Source organism: Podarcis gaigeae (assembly GCF_964106915.1).
Source record: "Podarcis gaigeae genome assembly, chromosome: 6".
Taxonomy (NCBI): Eukaryota; Metazoa; Chordata; class Lepidosauria; order Squamata; family Lacertidae; genus Podarcis; species Podarcis gaigeae.
Window position 1 is genome coordinate 94,996,475 of NC_139682.1, and position 17,268 is coordinate 95,013,742.

At 46.2% G+C, this 17,268-nt stretch overlaps 1 protein-coding gene and 1 long non-coding RNA gene across 3 annotated transcripts in view; both read left to right on the forward strand.

Moving 5' to 3' along the window:
• The window catches only part of LOC310846893, a 417,489-nt gene that overhangs the window by 313,456 nt on the left and 86,765 nt on the right, over positions 1-17,268 (forward strand). The gene's annotated exons all lie outside the window — the stretch shown is intronic.
• ASTN1 (astrotactin 1) overlaps positions 1-17,268 on the forward strand; it is a 210,753-nt gene that overhangs the window by 106,720 nt on the left and 86,765 nt on the right. For both annotated transcript variants that reach the window (XM_083743756.1, XM_083743757.1), the window contains exons 6-8: positions 1,090-1,239; positions 3,527-3,694; positions 8,385-8,469. In XM_083743756.1, the coding sequence (XP_083599882.1) occupies positions 1,090-1,239; positions 3,527-3,694; positions 8,385-8,469 (403 nt within the window). The remainder of the gene's footprint in view (positions 1-1,089; positions 1,240-3,526; positions 3,695-8,384; positions 8,470-17,268) is intronic.

Genomic DNA, 17,268 nt, shown 5'->3' on the forward strand with positions numbered 1-17,268 from the left:
CCATCCACTGGTTATTTCACCACAGACAGTAGAAAACTGGGCTACTTGTGGTCCACAGGATGAATGGGTGGTTTTACCTGAAACCCAGGAGAGGGGCGAAAGGAGATCACTGCAATAACTTGACAACACAAGTCAGCTTGAGAATGACAGTCAATGGTGTTCATTATCTGGACAGACACATATAATAGGCTCCACTCTATGATCACAGGCCTTTGAGTGTTATCGGAGTGACATGGGATGAACCTCAGGTACAACAGCTCACTTGGTCATGCTGTCACATTTAAAGAAGACCAAAGCTAGGTGGCATTTGGGTTTGAGGAAACCATTAGTATTGCACTTCTGTTGCAAGCCAGCAGGTCCATGACCAAGGAGGAATCCTCAATAGCTCCCTATCTAACACATCCTAGGCAGGAAGCAGGTGATAGACTCACCTCCCTGTCCTCTGGATTGAGGCAGACACAACTTGGTTGGCCATGCTGCTCTCTCAATCCAGACTCCGAAATAAGCTAGCCACAGAATGCAGTCAGCAGTCACCTCTCTGGGCTTTCCTGCTCAGCTACTCTGCTTAACGGATGCATATATATATTATTCAGTAACAATTTCCACATCTCCTCTAAAGCCTAATGTGTAGTGGATTAGAGGCCCAGACTGTAAATTGAGAACAGCACCCTCAACTTGCCATGGGGTGATCGCTCAACCCCCCTGCTTCTCGTACCTGCCAGCTCATCCCTTTCCCAGACAGCTGCTCAGTGTCCCACCGCCATGATCCCGGGTCTAAGCCATCATGTTCTGTGTCCTCCTCGAGGGGCTCTAGGGTGGGTGGCTTCCACCACTCTTCCTCATCTGACCCTGACATCCAGTTCAGATCAGAGGCTGTGCAAGTTCTCTCTCTAACCTTGTCTAGTTAAACAAACAAAGGAAGAAATGTTAATTACATGCAGCTGCATTTGCCATGATGGCCAGGCTCGTCTTCTGTTTTTAACTGATGTAGCTCTGAGTGTTGTGACCCATGCCTAAAGGTGGGTTTTCTCTGGGTCTATACTGTCACAATGACTTTATTTTCATCTCTCCTTTCCTTTGCCATTTTAGTAGGTTCACCAAGGAGTCCTGTTAGCAAGACTACCCTGACACTCATCAGCATCACCAGCTGTGTTATTGGCTTGGTCTGTGCCTCCCACGTCAACTGCCCGCTTGTGGTCAAGATAACATTGCATGTTCCAGAGCACCTCATCGCTGATGGTGAGCAACACTCTGTCACCCTGTTTCACTTCCTTCTGGATAAGTAAAAGGACCCCTGGATGGTTAAGTCCTGTCAAGGGCAACTATGGGATGTGCGCTCATCTCACTTTCAGACCGAGGGAACCCGCGTTTGTCCGCAGTCATGGAAACCATGACGGAAACCAGAGCGCACAGAAACGCCATTTACCTTCACGATGCAGCAAAACCCATTTATCTACTCATTCCGGTATGCTATTGAACTGCTAGGTTGGCAGGAGCTGCCTCAGAGCAACGGGCGCTCACACCCTTGTGCAGTGATACTTACGATAAGTTTCATAAACTGTGTATGCATGCACCTTGATGATATCCCATTGACTAAGTTGGCCTACTTGAAACCTGGTATTTCTGTGTCTGTCAGCTAGGGAAGGGAGGCAGCATGCAGAAACCATTGACACTCCACCCTGAGCATTGAATTACTGCGTGCACAAACCCAATAACTTCTGCTGAAAAATCTATTGGCTATCTATGCCCTCCTAACAGGGCCAGGTTAATCTTTACAGTGTACTAGTATACCACCATAGTGCCAGAGCCAGACTGGGATATTCCAGTGTGATAATTACAAATAATAAAGATTCAGACATGGTGTTTGCACAGGAACATATATGGCCAAGGTCCTGTTGAGACTTTCAGGCTGTGAATGGAGACCACTAGTGGGCAGGAGGGACCAGGCTGACAGCCCCTGTTCTTAGATGATAAACTCTGCATCTCAGCACAACCAGCATCTGCAGCCTTATAGTGCTGACTTTACACATTGTTGTAAGGATTACAGGGTGATTTCAGAGTGAAACATAAGTGAAACTTTGAATGCTTCAAACAGCTGTATTAAACGCTGGATGTTCTATTGTGGGAGCTGAGCACTGCGGAGAATTTGCCTCTGTTGCCCTCTGTGTTTAGCTCCTTTTATTTTCCCCACAGCTCTCGTTGTGGGCCAGAATTTGGAAAAAAAAAATGATAGCTTATTCAGTATAAGCAGGAGGACAGGAACAGCAAATTGTAACACCCAGATTGCTGAGAAAATATGGCTTGTTGGTCATAGACCCCCATATTTTAAATGCTGGTTCCAACTTCCCAGCCTGTAGGAACAAATGTTCTCCCCTGAAAATACTGAACTGGGTGCTTGTACCTTTGCCAAGCCTAGGCCCCCTCACCTTCTGCTGACAGATGGCTAGAGTGGAAAAAAGGCATGGCAACACATGCCACGCGTAAGTAAGCTTATAAATGAACAGCCGAAAAGGGTTTTAGCTTAGGAACCCAGTACCAACGCGACAATACTGGCTGATGGTCTCAGTAACAGAGGTGTCAGAGGTGTGTGGGCCATACTGTGGTGGGTGTATCTTATGGGACTGAAGGTTCATCAGATGCAAAAGAAACCAGTCCCATCCCATATGATACTGGATTTTCGGTAGAATGTTGGGTTAGAACCCTTCCCCCAGGCTAGCTCCTTTTCAATGTGATGCTGGGAGTTCTTGCTGATGGAAACACCTCCAGTCATGTCAGCCCCACCTGCAGTCTGAAGTGGAAAGGTCTGCAGACAAAAGGAGCAGGACCAATGTGGGAGAGGGCAGGTTTCAAAGAGCAGTGATCTGGCTGGCTGCCGGCTGCCCAGAGAAGCACAACAGGCAGGTAGCAACCGGTGGAGTGATCGGATTTATAGAAGCTGGCTTGTGAGAAGAAAATTGTCAGTGGGAGAGTTGGGACCTGAATGGGTTTTGACTTGAGGATCCCAGTTCACTCCTGTGATTATTCCCATGGTAACTAACTTCCTTCTATGCTTTCATGTTTGACGGAGTTACCTCCCCTTATTCTAGTTCTTCTAGGTCTTCTTTGCATTTATCTCAGCTGGCCAGGTGAAAAGCTACACCTGCTGAAATCCCCTCTTCTGCACAGCTACCCAGTGTGCAGGAGGAGCCCTGCCTTCTTTGTCTCCTGGCCACCCAAGGGTGCCCAAAATCATTATTGGGTTTGAACCTATGTTGCCTGGAATGTTCATTCGCGCTATTAATCTATTTTGCTTTCTCTTTGGCATTAATGCTCATCAAGGATTCACCTGGATTGCAAGAGAGGGAGAGACTCTCAGCAGATTTAAACCTCACATATGAAAACATCCCTCTCAAAATCATTTATTTATCTGTAATATTCATTTATTTATTGCATTACTTGTTTAATGAGTCAACTTCTGCTTAATAATAATAATAATAATTACTCTTAATAATACCCATTTCCCCCCCAATTCCTGTGCACTTTCTAGGAAGCCGTTTTATCTTGCTAGAAGGCAGCCAGTTGGATGCCAGTGACTGGCTAAATCCTGCCCAGGTGATTCTTTTCTCCCAGCAAAACTCCAGTGGGCCCTGGGCACTGGACCTCTGCGCTCGACGGCTTCTGGACCCCTGTGAACATGAGTGCGACCCTGAAACTGGTAGGTGGGTGCTGTGTGAAGATGGGCATGTGTCTGTATGCACCTGTATCTCTCTCCCTGTATTTGTATATCCGGAGGATTGAGGGAGCTTGTCTATAAGTACCAGAGAAAACTGGGCGAGCTTTGCCAAGTCCCACAGGCTGCCAAACAAACATTGGCTGTATAGTCCTTTCAACAAGGCTGCTTCTCCCTCGATTCCGCCTACAACAAAAATAGTGACAACAAAACTCAAAGAGACATACAAAGCTGCCTTCTACTGAATCTGACCATTTGTCCATCCAGCCTAATACTGTTGGCTATGCTTGGCAACAGCTCTTTAAAATCCTCAGGCCAAAGTCTTTGACAGCGCCTTTTGCTAGAGATACTTTAACTGGAAATGCTGGAGATTGGGTCTCAAACTTCATTAATATATGCAAAATGTGCTAAATTAGGAGAGAGAAAAACTTGAGATCATTAAAACAACAACAAATCTTTTGAGTGTTCCAGGCTCCTCCTTGTAATTCCTTAGAGCTGTATCTGAGGCAAGGATGGATGAACCTCTCATTCTCTTATTCTTCCAATATTTAGTTTAGTTCGCCCCATTTTTTTCTTAGATTTGCAATTTTTAAAAAGTCTGCATGAAAATTCATATGCATTTTATGTGCATTTTACGTGTGCAATTTTGCTCAGTACAGTGGTACCTCAGGTTACATACGCTTCAGGTTACAGACTCCGCTAACCCATAAATATTACCTCGGGTTAAGAACTTTGCTTCAGGATGAGAACAGAAATCGTGCTCCGGCGGCATGGCAGCAGCAGGAGGCCCCATTAGCTCGCAAGACGAAAGATTTTTTTTGAGTTGCTTCGCAAGACGAATTTCCCTATGGGCTTGCTCTGCAAGACGAAAACGTCTTGCAAGTTTGTTTCCTTTTTCTTAAAACCATTAATACTTATGGGAATCGGTGCTTCGCAAGATGAAAAATTCGCAAGACGAAAAAACTCGCAGAACGAATTAATTTCGTCTTGCGAGGTACCACTGTACAGTGGTGCCCCGCAAGACGAACGCCTCGCAAGACGGAAAACCCGCTAGACGAAAGGGTTTTCCGTTTTGGAGGCGCTTCGCAAAACGAATTTCCCTATGGGCTTGCTTCGCAAGACGAAAAAGTCTTGCGAGTTCCTTCGGGTTTTTTTCCTCTCCCCCCTTTTCCTAAGCCGCTAAGCTGCTTATCAGCTGATCCGCTGATAAGCCGCTTAACAGCTGATCACTAAAAGCCGCTAAACTGCTAATAGCACTAATCCGCTAAGCTGTCAATGGGCTTGCTTCGCAAGACGAAAAAACCGCTATACGAAGAGCCTCACGGAACGGATTAATTTCGTCTTGCGAGGCAGCACTGTATAGGCATTTTTGCATGTGCTTTTGCTAATACATGCATTTCTTAATATAAGCACAATTAATTTTTTTTATTGTATATGTGTTTGTTGTGAAAAGTTTTGATATCTTTCTTAATGGATAGCAGTATACAACTATGTTCATTCATAAATAAAATAAGCCGCCACCCTACATGGCTGGAGAGTTATATTGTTAAAGCCACAGTAGTGTGCATTTTGAAGGAGAGCCGTGATTTGCTTGGGGAAAGGTGAATTTGGTACCTAAATGCTAATGAGACAAATTTCCCCCTCAGGAGAAGGGGCAGGCAGCCCTCCTTGCTCTCAAGCATCTTTTGCACTCACTCTCCATTCCTCTTCCCTTTGCAACCGTGACTCACTTGCCGTCCCTGCATTTCACTACAGAGTTGGCGTTCCATTTATTTACAGCCATCTGCCATGGCAGCTGCCAACCCTAGCAGCCTCTGAGACAGAAAGCATCAAGCATCCTCCTAGGGGGGTCTTTTCCAAATTCACAGGTTTTTGTCAGTGCTCTGAAAAGAAAAAAAACGCACAATGTTTTTCTTTAAACAAAAGAGAAGAGCTTCTGTTGAGGCTTTTGTTCATTTGGCTGTAACTCGACTCGGGGGCTGTGAAGATCTTGGCGGGTTGCCAAGAGGTTAGCACTGGTTGCTTGAACCAGATCCAGGCTGAGCCACAAGACCTTCCACACACACAGGCCAGTGCCTGGTTCTTTGCTCTGTTAGCCACACGCCAGCTTCTCCTGCTTCGTTTGTTGCACCCCCAAGACAGAAGCTGTTGGGAATGACACCACAGACCCTTTACGGACTTACGCACACTTGCCTTTTCCACCACTCTTTCCAGGCACAGACTCACTCTTAAATGCTCCGTGTCAGATCTTGGGGTTGTTGTTTTTTTGGCCCCAGAGTGTTTCCCTAAAAACCCCTCTCTAGTGCTCAATCAGAGCAAACATCAATCGGTTTGCTCCAATTGAGCTTTAAAGAACAGGTTTTCACAGGGAAAGCTCCAGAGCAAAACAAATTTTGTGCTTGGACATGGAGCATGCCTGCAAAAAAAATATGGACTGAACTCCTTATAAATGGGAAGAAAAGTACCTTTGAGGGTGTGCAGAATGCCTTTACCTCATCACTGTGAACAAGAGCAGTGTTCCAAACTGAGGGCATTTGGGAAAATGTTGCCTGCAAGCATGTCTTGAGGCAGAGGCTTCAGTATAAGAGCTGCACCTACAGTCCGCAGAAAAACGCACACCTGGATTCTTCTACCTGTCTCTCTCTCTCCCTTGTTCCAGCAACCAGGGCTGGCCCAGGACATTTTGCCACTCCTGGGTGCAACCCAAGCCTTTCTTTCCTTTTGCTTGAAAAACTTACCAGCCCAGTGGAAGAAGACACTTTTCTCTTTTTTAATGCTCATCCTAGTAGATAGTTTATCAGTGAATTAACGGATTGAGTGGAGAGTTGAACCTAGCACTGGCCTTGCCCTGAATATTCCTGCCCTCTTATCTCCCACCTCTGTAAACCTTTGTTGCAGCTCGTCTGGCTTTTCCTTGCTCATTGAGCTGGAAGAAGCAAAGAGAACAGGAAAAAAGGAGGACAGCAGCAATCTTTAAACCAAAGAGAGGAGGTGAGCATCGAAAGATGCTTTAGAAAATAGTTAATTTGTTTGCAGAAGCAGTTGAGAAAGTGCTCTGCCAAAAGATAAAGGAACTTATTATTCAAGGGACAAGAAGTGACAGCCACATCTCACAAAGGGTATGATATGCTCAAAACACGTTAGGCAAGAAATTGGTCTGCTTCTGTAAAGAAACCATTTTTCGCAGGGCTCTTTGACATCCACCTCCTTTTAAGCATCTGATTTTGCATCGAACACTGAGGCTTTTGAAAGAAAAGGGGGGAGTTTTGGTGAAGAGGTGTTTAGATGAACACATTTTATGCCTGCTTCTTTGCTTGTTTCAAATCACGCAACTTAAAGAATAACGGGATCAACAACTATCGTTTTTCTCATCTGCTTCATTGATGGGAATAAAAAATATGGAGGGTACCATATATTCAAGCTGGGATGATATTTCTCAGAAAAGAAACTCGCCTGGAGATGAAAAGCTGGTTTGTGATATAGACCTACCTTAGAACTAATCAGGAAGGAAGGTCCTACAAGGCACCATTTAGAATCGGAGAGAGGTGTCTGAGTAAATATATTTGTTGATGTATTTTGGAAGCAGTTGTCAGCCCTGAGTCGCTTGGGGAACGAAGGGCTACGGTAAGCGAGAGTGCTGGATCCCCATTTAGCAGGCTGTGCCACCCAGTTTAGGGTAGGGGTGAGGAGCATTTCCTCGTGGGCATGTGCAGGCTGCTGGGCGTGGACGGGTGGAGTCAGAGGCAAATGTGTGTGGAGCAACAAGTACAGAAGACAAAGAGCTTTCTGTACACACATCTCTCCACCTTCCAGGCAAGCATGAGGCATTGCCACTGTTCAGGGACACATTTCACCCAGGCAAAAGAACTCCAGAAGGTCTAATAAGGGAGTGTGGCCTTAGGAGGGAGAGCAAGCCTGGAGGGCTGCATTCCCGCCCACATGGGCTGGGGGCTCCCCCCACTGCTGGCTTAGGGAATCTCAGTTGGAGGCCCTGTGAGAAATTAGAGCCCAGTACTCCTTGTCCTAAGGGATGTGGGTGGCGCTGTGGGTTAAACCACAAAGCCTAGGGCTTGCCGATCGGAAGGTCAGTGGTTTGAATCCTCGCAATGGGGTGAGCTCCCGTTCCTCGGTCCCTGCTCCTGCCCACCTAGCAGTTCGAAAGCACATCAAAGTGCAAGTAGATAAATGGGTACCGCTCCGGTGGGAAGGTAAACGGTGTTTCTGTGCGCTGCTCTGGTTCGCCTGAAGCGGCTTAGTCATACTGGCCACATGACCCAGAAGCTGTACGCTGGCTCCCTCGGCCAATAAAGCGAGATGAGCACCGCAACCCCAGAGTCGGCCATGACTGGACCTAATGGTCAGGGGTCCCTTTACCTTTACCTTACTCCTTGTCCTGGTTATTTTTCTTTTGTAGCAGGAGAATAGTGATCTAGTCATTGAACTAGTGACAGAAGAATGACAATAAATGCAGCTGAAGACTTGCATAAAGTATTATGATACTGGTCATTTTATTTCTGATTCTTTCCTAAAAATTCCTGGCATGATATTGGTTGTTTTCCACTGCTGCTACACACTTGAGTTGATGAGGTTCCACCAGAAAAGCAAGGTCTCTTTCCCTGATACCCATACAGTTCATTCATTATTTTCCTTCTCTTGTTTCTTTTTCTGCCTCCAGGCGAGTGCCTTTGCTACGAAGGTTACATGAAGGATCCAGTGCATAAACACCTTTGCATCAGGAACGAATGGGGCACAAACCAAGGGTAGGTGACTTTTACAGGTCTCCAGAATCATTGCAAGCCTCGAATGGAGAGGGCAGTCCTGCATTCCTGCCATTTATGATCTCTGCAGTCTCTAGTGAATTGCTCAGTGTAGTGTCTGCTGCAACTTACTGGGGTTGGTATCAGCGGATGAATTCCTTGCAACAGTGCAGCCAGCAATATGCCTCTCCTGGCTCATTAAAGCTTGCCAAGGGACTATTATTTATTCACGTTTTTCTTTTGTTTGTTTGTTAAGTTTGTTAGTCACTTTAGCTTGCTCAAGGCAACCCAGAGCTACTTACAACCAAAGTATGACCAAATGGATCTAGGCTGTGGTCAACACATCCTTGTGGGAGGGACTGATCCTGGGGAAAAGTAGTGATCCCAATCACACCTGAAAAGCCCACTCTGGACCCACTGAGTTGTGACAACTGCCACCCAGTCACAACTGAGAGCGTGGCGATGCAGCAATTGTGAGTGCTCTTGGGTGAAACAGATTAACTTGATGCATTTCAAGAGGGGTTCAGGCCTGGTTATGGGACTGAATTGGCCTTGGCCACCTTGATGGGTGACCTGTATTGGGAGAAGGGCAGGGAGAGTGTGATTCTGTTACACTTGATATCTCAGCTGTTTTTGACGCCATTATCCATGGTATCCTTTTGAGCTGCCTTAGTGAGATGGGTATGGTAAGATCCCACCTGCAGGGTCTGTATCAGAGAACAGCATTGTGTGTTTGTTTTTCGGCCTCCTGGCGGTTGTGCTGTGGGCTGCTGCAAGGTACCATCCTGCCCCCAATGCACTCTATATGGGGCTGCCCTTGAGGTTGGTCCAGAAGCTACAGCTGGTGCAAAATGCGGCAGCTCAGCTACTCCTTGGGGCAGGATATCGGCAACATGTACCCCCTCTATTGAAAGACTTGCACTGGCTGCCAATTAGGTACTGGGGTAAGTTCAAGGTGCTGGTTTTGGTGTATAAAGGCCTATACAGCCTGGGACCAGGTACCTGACACTGTTATAAACCTGGTTGATCACTGCGCTCTGCAGGTGAGAGTCTCCTGCCGATTCTGTCTTTCTGCAAAATGTAAGAATCAGGACTTTTGGTGCCGCCTCACCTCCACTTTGGAATTCCTTCCCATACATATTAAGCATATTAGATTTTCCTCTTTCAACAGACCTTTTAAGTTCACAGAATCATAGAATTGTAGAGTTGGGAGGTGCCCCAGGGGTCATCTAGTCCAACCCCCCTGCAGTGCCCACAGAAAAGTGGAGATCTTTCCCAGTCTGGAATTGTTTTGAATACGCTTTGGAATTGTTGTTATTATTTGCTTTATCACTTGTTGTTTGCCACACTGAGGTTCTTTGTAAGGAAGGGCAGGGTAAAGGCAGTTCTTAGTAACTGCTCTGAAAGGTATGCCTGTATTGCAAGCTAGCTAGCAAATTAGTAAAACTCCTCTGGACCAAAATTCCAAGGACCAAAATTCCAAGGTTGTAAGTCACTGGTACAGTAGAGAGACAAATGTGTGGTTGCTGCTTTTATTGGCTTAAGTGGAGATGCAGTTTGTGTGTGTGTGTGTGTGTGTGTGTGTGTGTGTGTTTGTGTGTGAGAGAGAGAGAGAGCGAGAGAGAGCACTGCCCCCTAGTGTTCAGTAGTGCTTGCACAGAAGACAAAGTTTGCAGGAGCATTCCTGAATGTCTCTGTGTTCTAAGATTACCCAGAGATCTCAGATTTGCCTTGAAGTAGCGCAAAGCAGCAAGAGGACCACTTTTCTGTGAATATAATATCAAATATAAATATAACTAAATCATAAAGCATAACCTTCCTTCCTCCTTCCTTCCTTCCTTCCTGCCTGCCTGCCTGCAGTTTTTCATTTTAAATGTGAACAAGATTAAAGGATCATCATAATCATCATCAGTTTGTGATGGGATGTCATCAAGTCCTATTGCTCCCAGGAGGACTTTGTGAATCAGAGTGTGCTGCAGTAAGAAGCCCTGTATACTTGCTACTAAGGCAATGGCTGGCTGGATAAACTCTTTCAAGTCTTGAAGGGGAAAAAATTGGAGTGGAATGAGAACAGTGCAACCCTTGAACCTTCTTGTTAGGGAATCTAGTGGTCTTCTACCTGATTCTGAAGTGGACCACTGATCTGATCCAGGTCATGATCTGCCTGGATTGGATCAGGTGGTTTTGCTTTGGTATCCAAGCACAACAGATTTCTTCTCCATTCTTAGAGATGGGCAAAGTGATTGGCTTCTTATTTTGTTCTCTGTGAATTGTTTTAAGTACTTTGATCATGCATGCTTTGTGAGTTGTGCTACAGACTTGATTCTGTACATTTATTATTCTGTTTTATTACGGTCTTTTCCATGAGTATGACCCTTCCAGAGTTAAGGATATTGGGTTCAGTGGGAGAATCAAGTACATACATAGGTCCCATTGATTTAAATTGAAGTTAACACTAAACTTTTTTTGTGTTTTGAGGTTGTGTTATATTAATCAATACATTCATAAATCATTTTCTGAGTATAGAAATGTGTACTGTTTCCTTTCCTTTGGAGCAAGGCTGAGCGGGGGGTGGTCTTGTCATTGGGCAGCCCCATACATAATACCCAGGCTTGTCTTTGGGGGGGGGGGTTTCCCTGTTGTTATTATTATTTTGCTATTTGCACTTTAGATCTGTTAGGTCCCCTCACTTTTCTTTTATTTCTTTTTCTCTTTTAAAAAAAATCTGCTCCCAGCACTGCAGAATTACCACGAGAGCACAAGTGCTGACTTAAGTGTGTGGAAAATTGCTCAGATTAGAGCTTAATCATAGTGATGGCCTGTGTGCTAAGGAGAAAAGGGGTCTAGCCTGCTGGCATCCGTAAGAACGCTAAGTGTGGATTAATTATCCCTTCACACTCTTTAGCCACACCATCATAATCACAATCATGGTGGTTAAAGAATGTCAAAAGAGGGCAGAATTTGATTCTGTCGTCCCCCCCCCCTCCCCATTCAGCGCAGGTTTATGGCTGAAGTGGGGATTCTAATCCATGTTAATTAATGGAAGTAGTAGACCAGCAAGTTTAATTAAATTAAAATGCAGCGCAGTGTTCTTGTGTGTGAGAGAAGCCAGGCAAGCTCCATAAAGTTGTGCAGCTGTAGCTAAACCCCACATGCGTTCTCCCTGCATCCCAATGACATGGCTTTGGTAAGTACTCTCATTGTTGGGGAGTCTCAGTGCATCATGTTTCAACACTCCCTGGGTTAATTAACTGTAATTGCCCGTTAACATCCGAACGTGGAACCTATGGTGACCAGGATCAAAACAACCCAGGGTCCCAGGATTACTGCCTTTTCCAGTTTCCAGTAATCACAGTTTCCCAGTTCAGGAAATCCCAGACCGAGAAGGGAGGAGGGAAGTGGTGGCTCGTGGAGGTGGGAGGGCACAAGGACAAAAGCTTTGCATTTCTTAACTTATCTAACTGAGCCATGCCTGTCCAGACTGAGCAGTCCAATTGCCAGCTCGCTTTGCTGGGGGAATGTGCAAGGCTGTTGAGTGACCACTACATTCTGTTGACATGACCCACACACACTTCCCAGCATACCAAAGGGTTAGAAACTTGGCATTTAAAACAGAAAGGAAGAAAACAGAAGGCTCAATTCAGTGTGACCTTTTCCTTTATATTGGGAAGGCTTTTATAAGAGCACGGGAACTTCAAGGAACTACAGAGATTTTTTTCTTACGGTAAGAAATACTTTTTTTTAAAAAAAGAAAGAAAGTGCAGAACTTGCCCTTGGTCATAAAGACTCTAATCAGAACGTCTTTGGGCCTTTGCTTTTGAAATGTAGCTTCAGATAACACTCCTCCATCTCACCATCACACGCCTGAGCCGTCTCATCCTCCCACCCAAGTTCCTACTGCCTTTACAGGGCTCTGTGATTTTCATCACTATCTGATTCTTCCAGGGGACAGATCCTATGTCTTCCAAGGCTTTGTTGTCCTCCCTTTGCTCTTATTTGTAACCCCCTAGGAGACTCATCTTGTCAATTTGCAGTGGATTTTTATTTTATCTGTTTGCTTACAAATCTTCAGAAAGAAACAGCACACCAAGCACACTTTTTGCCTCTCCTCGACCTGACCAGCTACTCAAGATTGCATTTAGACCTTGCCGTTGCTGATATGCCTGCAGATGTGATTGTCCGCCAGTTAATGCCGCCTTCTCCTCCTTTTCTCCCTCTCTGCCTTCTGCTGGTCCTCAAGGGACACAATTACCTTCAGATGCCTTCTTGTCTCTCTCTGGCTCATTTGTTCCCCCCTTTTTATATTCTTCCATCTCCTATCCTATGTCCTCCCATGGCCTGTAAGGTTCTCTAAGGCTGCCTTGCACAAGTTCCACCCAGAGTGGAATGAAGTGGCTGAAGCAGATGAGTCTGATGGTTTGGAACCAAAAACCTTTATACTTGGGAGGAGGTGGATTAGTTAGGTCAGTAAAGGGAATGCTATTGCTTGTATGGTGTGGACTTCATGAACCCATAAATTCTGGGTTCAAATGCCCGCTCATCCTCAGAGCTCATTGGCTAACAGTTGGCCACTGTATGAGCCACTCCTATCTCTCAGCATTGTAAAGAGGTATAGACCATTTGCACTTATTTTTTTTTATAAAGCAGTTACTGGGGGTGTAGTATAGGGGACACTGTTGGGTCTCAGATGGTAGGCAGGTTTTCGGATCTCCCCACAGCCATGAAGTTTACTAAATGGCCTTTACTCACTCAGTATCTTTCAGCCTACCTAACCTACCTTACAGATTAGTTCCACATTTTGTATGTAATCATAATGCATTTACTGTACATAATTCTGAGTTCACTGGCCCAGCCCAAATAATTTTAGCATCTGAGGGCAGAAAATCCAAATGTGCTCTCACCATCCACCCACAGCAGTAAAAAGGACCTAAAATGGGTGTGATGTAGCCAAATAAACATTTTTATAAACATCAAGTCTAACAAGGTGCCACGGAAGAAAAGATCAGTGGTAGCTCATGGGGCACGACTTCAGCTGTGTTGTGTCCATCATGCCATAACTATGTATTTCATGTTCTATCTAAACGGTTTACACTGAATACATCCAGTAACTGGCAACTTACTGTCCTTTAACAGCATCCAGAATCTGACGCCAAAAATCATCATCTGCCTCATATTGTAGGGCAAGCCCTTTGGCTGCATGGATCTGCTTTGTTGATGGTGTAGCTTCAAACTAGGGGAGAAGTGGGTGGAAAGCCCGCAGCTCCGTTTATTTCCTTTCCCCCTTTAGGCTGGCTCAAGGACTGTGTTAAGCGGCTGGTGGGATACAGGCAGCTGATTTCTCACCAGTAAATGTCTCTGGCAGGAAAGACTGCAGACTGAGATCTTGCAGTGTGCGTTCAAGTGGCCTGCTTTGAGCAATTTGGGATTTAGTAGCCATCAAACAACACAATTTATTGCACTCATCCTGCAAATTAGCTTGAAGGAAAGGGACTGGATTGTCTGGGTCAGGCTATTGACCCTATCGGCTCTTGTGCCATGAACCACTTGAGATTCTTCACAGCAGATTAGAGCTTCACGGTCTCAGGGCATATTCCTAACGGGTACTGCAGGAAAGAGAACTTCTAGGTATCAAATTATAAGAAGGAAAAACAACAACAACCACATGGACTGCCTAGATTAGAACCGAGTTGAAACTTGGCAGAAGTGGGGGGAGTTAGTGCACCCCTGAAATATGACCCCCCCCCCCCGCTAAGTTGTGGGTGGACATATCAGACGACACAGCAATTCTTCAAGCAGCTCTTGTTTATTCACAGGCCAGGACAGAACTGAACTGAACTGAAGGGCTCAGTCAGCCTGCTTATATAGAGCTCCAGTACAATGTAACTGTAACAATTTTCTAAAACTATCCAATCACTGAACGCCACTTTCGATCCCTTATTTGGATAATTATCTACAATATCCCCCTGCTGGCCCAGGGTGAGAACTTCAGTACATAACACCCCCCCCCCCCCAACAATAGGTTGACAAAGGAGCTCAGATGATATGACCATGTTTGTGGAAGAAAGGAACACATCCTCTTTGAGATTCTGTGCAGCTCAAATGCCTCACCAAGGGAGATGTTCCCTCTCCTCTGTTTGGCCTTAGTGACTTCAGTGCATCAGGTGACAAGGCACTGTGACACATTCCGCACATGATCCCTGTTTGGCTGGAACCACAATACCGTCTCCACTCACCTGGCAGTGAGCCCCATTGAACTCAATACGATTTTAAAATTTGTGAGCAAAACTTTGATAACGCAGTACTCCCGTCTGGATAAATTGGGGGGAGGAAAGTCAAGGGTAGGGAGGAAGGGGCTGCTTCTAAAAACAGACACCCCCTTTGCTTTAACTATGATTTGTTTGCATACTTCAAGGCTACTCTTGTTTCTTCATCCCCTCTCACTTTCCCCCTCCCGCTGCCGAAGAATTAATCTCAGAGCATGGGCACGACTTCTGGCTTATGTAGCTGTTCACAGCTCCAGGTCCACTCTTTGGCTGTCTCTCCATAGCAACAACACCATCTTCAAAATCATCTGTAGAATGTAGAAGCAGGGTAGTCAAGTAAATGCAGTGGGTGGCTTATTGTGAAAAATGCTCATTTATAAGAGGATAACTGAAGTGGTCAAAGGGAAAGGATTCAGGACATAGTTTGGCACAATACGCATATGTCAGGCGGGGCTGTCTTAAGTATATCTGGCACCGTGGTCCAAAGATCTCTCCGGTGCCCCCCCTTCCCAGAGTTGCTGACCTTTTTATGGCATTGCCAGCAGCTTTTCTGGGCTGGAGGAGGCAGGCAGTGGCTGGAGGGCGGCTCCGGGTGCGGCGCTGCTTCAGCGAGGTGGGCGAGGGCAGTGAGCTGATGCCAGGAGGCGCCACGCCCAGTCCCTGCCTCTACCCTGGCGCCCTCCAGAACTTGGTGCCCCGCACCACTTGCCTCAATGGGCAAGACGTCCCTGGTGCCAGGTCTGCTTGCTGCAACTTGGGCAGGGGTGGCCCTGGAGTCAAGGCTTAGAAAGGCATTGGAAACGTGTTCCCTGGTCTCACAGGAGATGTCAGTCATCTTGAGGAGGCTGTGGAAGACTGGCAAGTTGGATGAGTGGTCCTCTGGCCAGGGAGGGTTTCCTCCAAGCTCAGTTGGGTGTCTGGGAACTAGGCTGAGGAGAGAGCTTTTCCCCTTTATTCTCTCCCTACCGGGGCAGCCCCAGGCAAAAGACCCCATGTATCCTACGCAGCCCTTTCCCAAGCTGCCCTACATAGAATTTTCTTATGGAAGGGGAGATTTATTTTTAGAGTAGTGAGCAAAAACTTTATACTTCTCTTGTCTAATTACACTTTCAGTGCACCCCTATCTTTGGCAGGATGCCCTTTTTGAAGTCATTAGTCTTCTCAGCAGGAAGAGATGATCATCAAAGACTCTGTTTCCCAGCAACCCCTGCTGTGTCGTTATGCGCCAGAGGATTGCTGAGAGAGCCTGCTAAGTCTGCTGTTTGCTTCCCCAGCCTTAAGCAGAGATTTCTTTGAACTGGGGCCCAGGGAGAGGGCTGCCGACTCTCTATCTCCAGACTCCTTTCTGAGAATTTCATTTTGAAACCAATTTAGCAATTAAAAGCAGCACAGGACATCAGAAAATGCAGGACAGGGGATTGTGAAATAAATAGCTGTGCAGAATTGTCCTAAAAGGGGTGGGCTGGGGGAAGCTTGTTCTCTGTTGGGTCCATGAACCCCTCCCAGATTATGTGCTGCGTACTGCAGGTAGGGTCTGTAATCCTATGCAAACTGGTTATACAGTATACAAAGGCTACATATCGCTACCAAAGGGCAAGTCACCAAATGCCGCTTGCAAAACTGCTGGCAACGTTTTGTTGTTTCTCCTGAAGCAAACTTTGGGATTGCTTTTCAGGCAAACGGTCTGAAGAATTCTGATGGAACCCAAAATATTCCAATGCTACTAGCAAAATATCAGAAGAAACCTGCTGAATCAAACCAAAGGCCTATCTGGTACAGCATCCTGTTTTCCAAAGTACAGTGGTACCTCGGGTTAATTACTTAATTCGTTCTGGAGGTCCGTTCTTAACCTGAAACTGTTCTTAACCTGAAGCACCACTTTAGCTAATGGGGCCTCCCGCTGCCCCCATGCTGCCACTGCGCAATTTCTGTTTTCATCCTGAAGCAAAGTTCTTAACCCGAGGTACTACTCCTGGGTTGGCGGAGTCTGTAACCTGAAGCGTCTGTAACCTGAGGTACCACGGTAGCCAGTTAGATGCCTTTGGGGAGCCTGCGAGCGGGCCTTGAAGGAAATGACACTTTCCTGGCTTCGCCCCAGTAGCTTAGCAGTGAAGGCTGGTCCATTGGAGCAAGGGGGTCAGTTCCCCACCAGCCAGCCCCCACCTGCCTGCCTACTTATAACCTGTCCTGAGTGTTGCATGGCCTGTCAGCTAACTGTTAGCCCCTTTGTTGCCCTTGCAGAACTCAGCAGGTAGGAGGACTGGGACAAAACTAAAATAGGCTACCTCTGCCTGTCGCAAACTGTTGGTCTCCCTGCCTTCTGCCCTGTTGGTCCCAATGTGCACCAAGCGATACTGGTAGCTAGTACAGTAGTACTGCAGGTTATGAACTTAATTCGTCCCGGAGGTCTGTTCTTAACCTGAAACCATTCTTAACCTGAGGTACCACTTTAGCTAATGGGGCCTCCTGCTGCTGCTGCGCCGCCAGAACGCAATTTCTGTTCTCATCCTGAGGTAGAGTTCTTAACCCAAGGTACTAC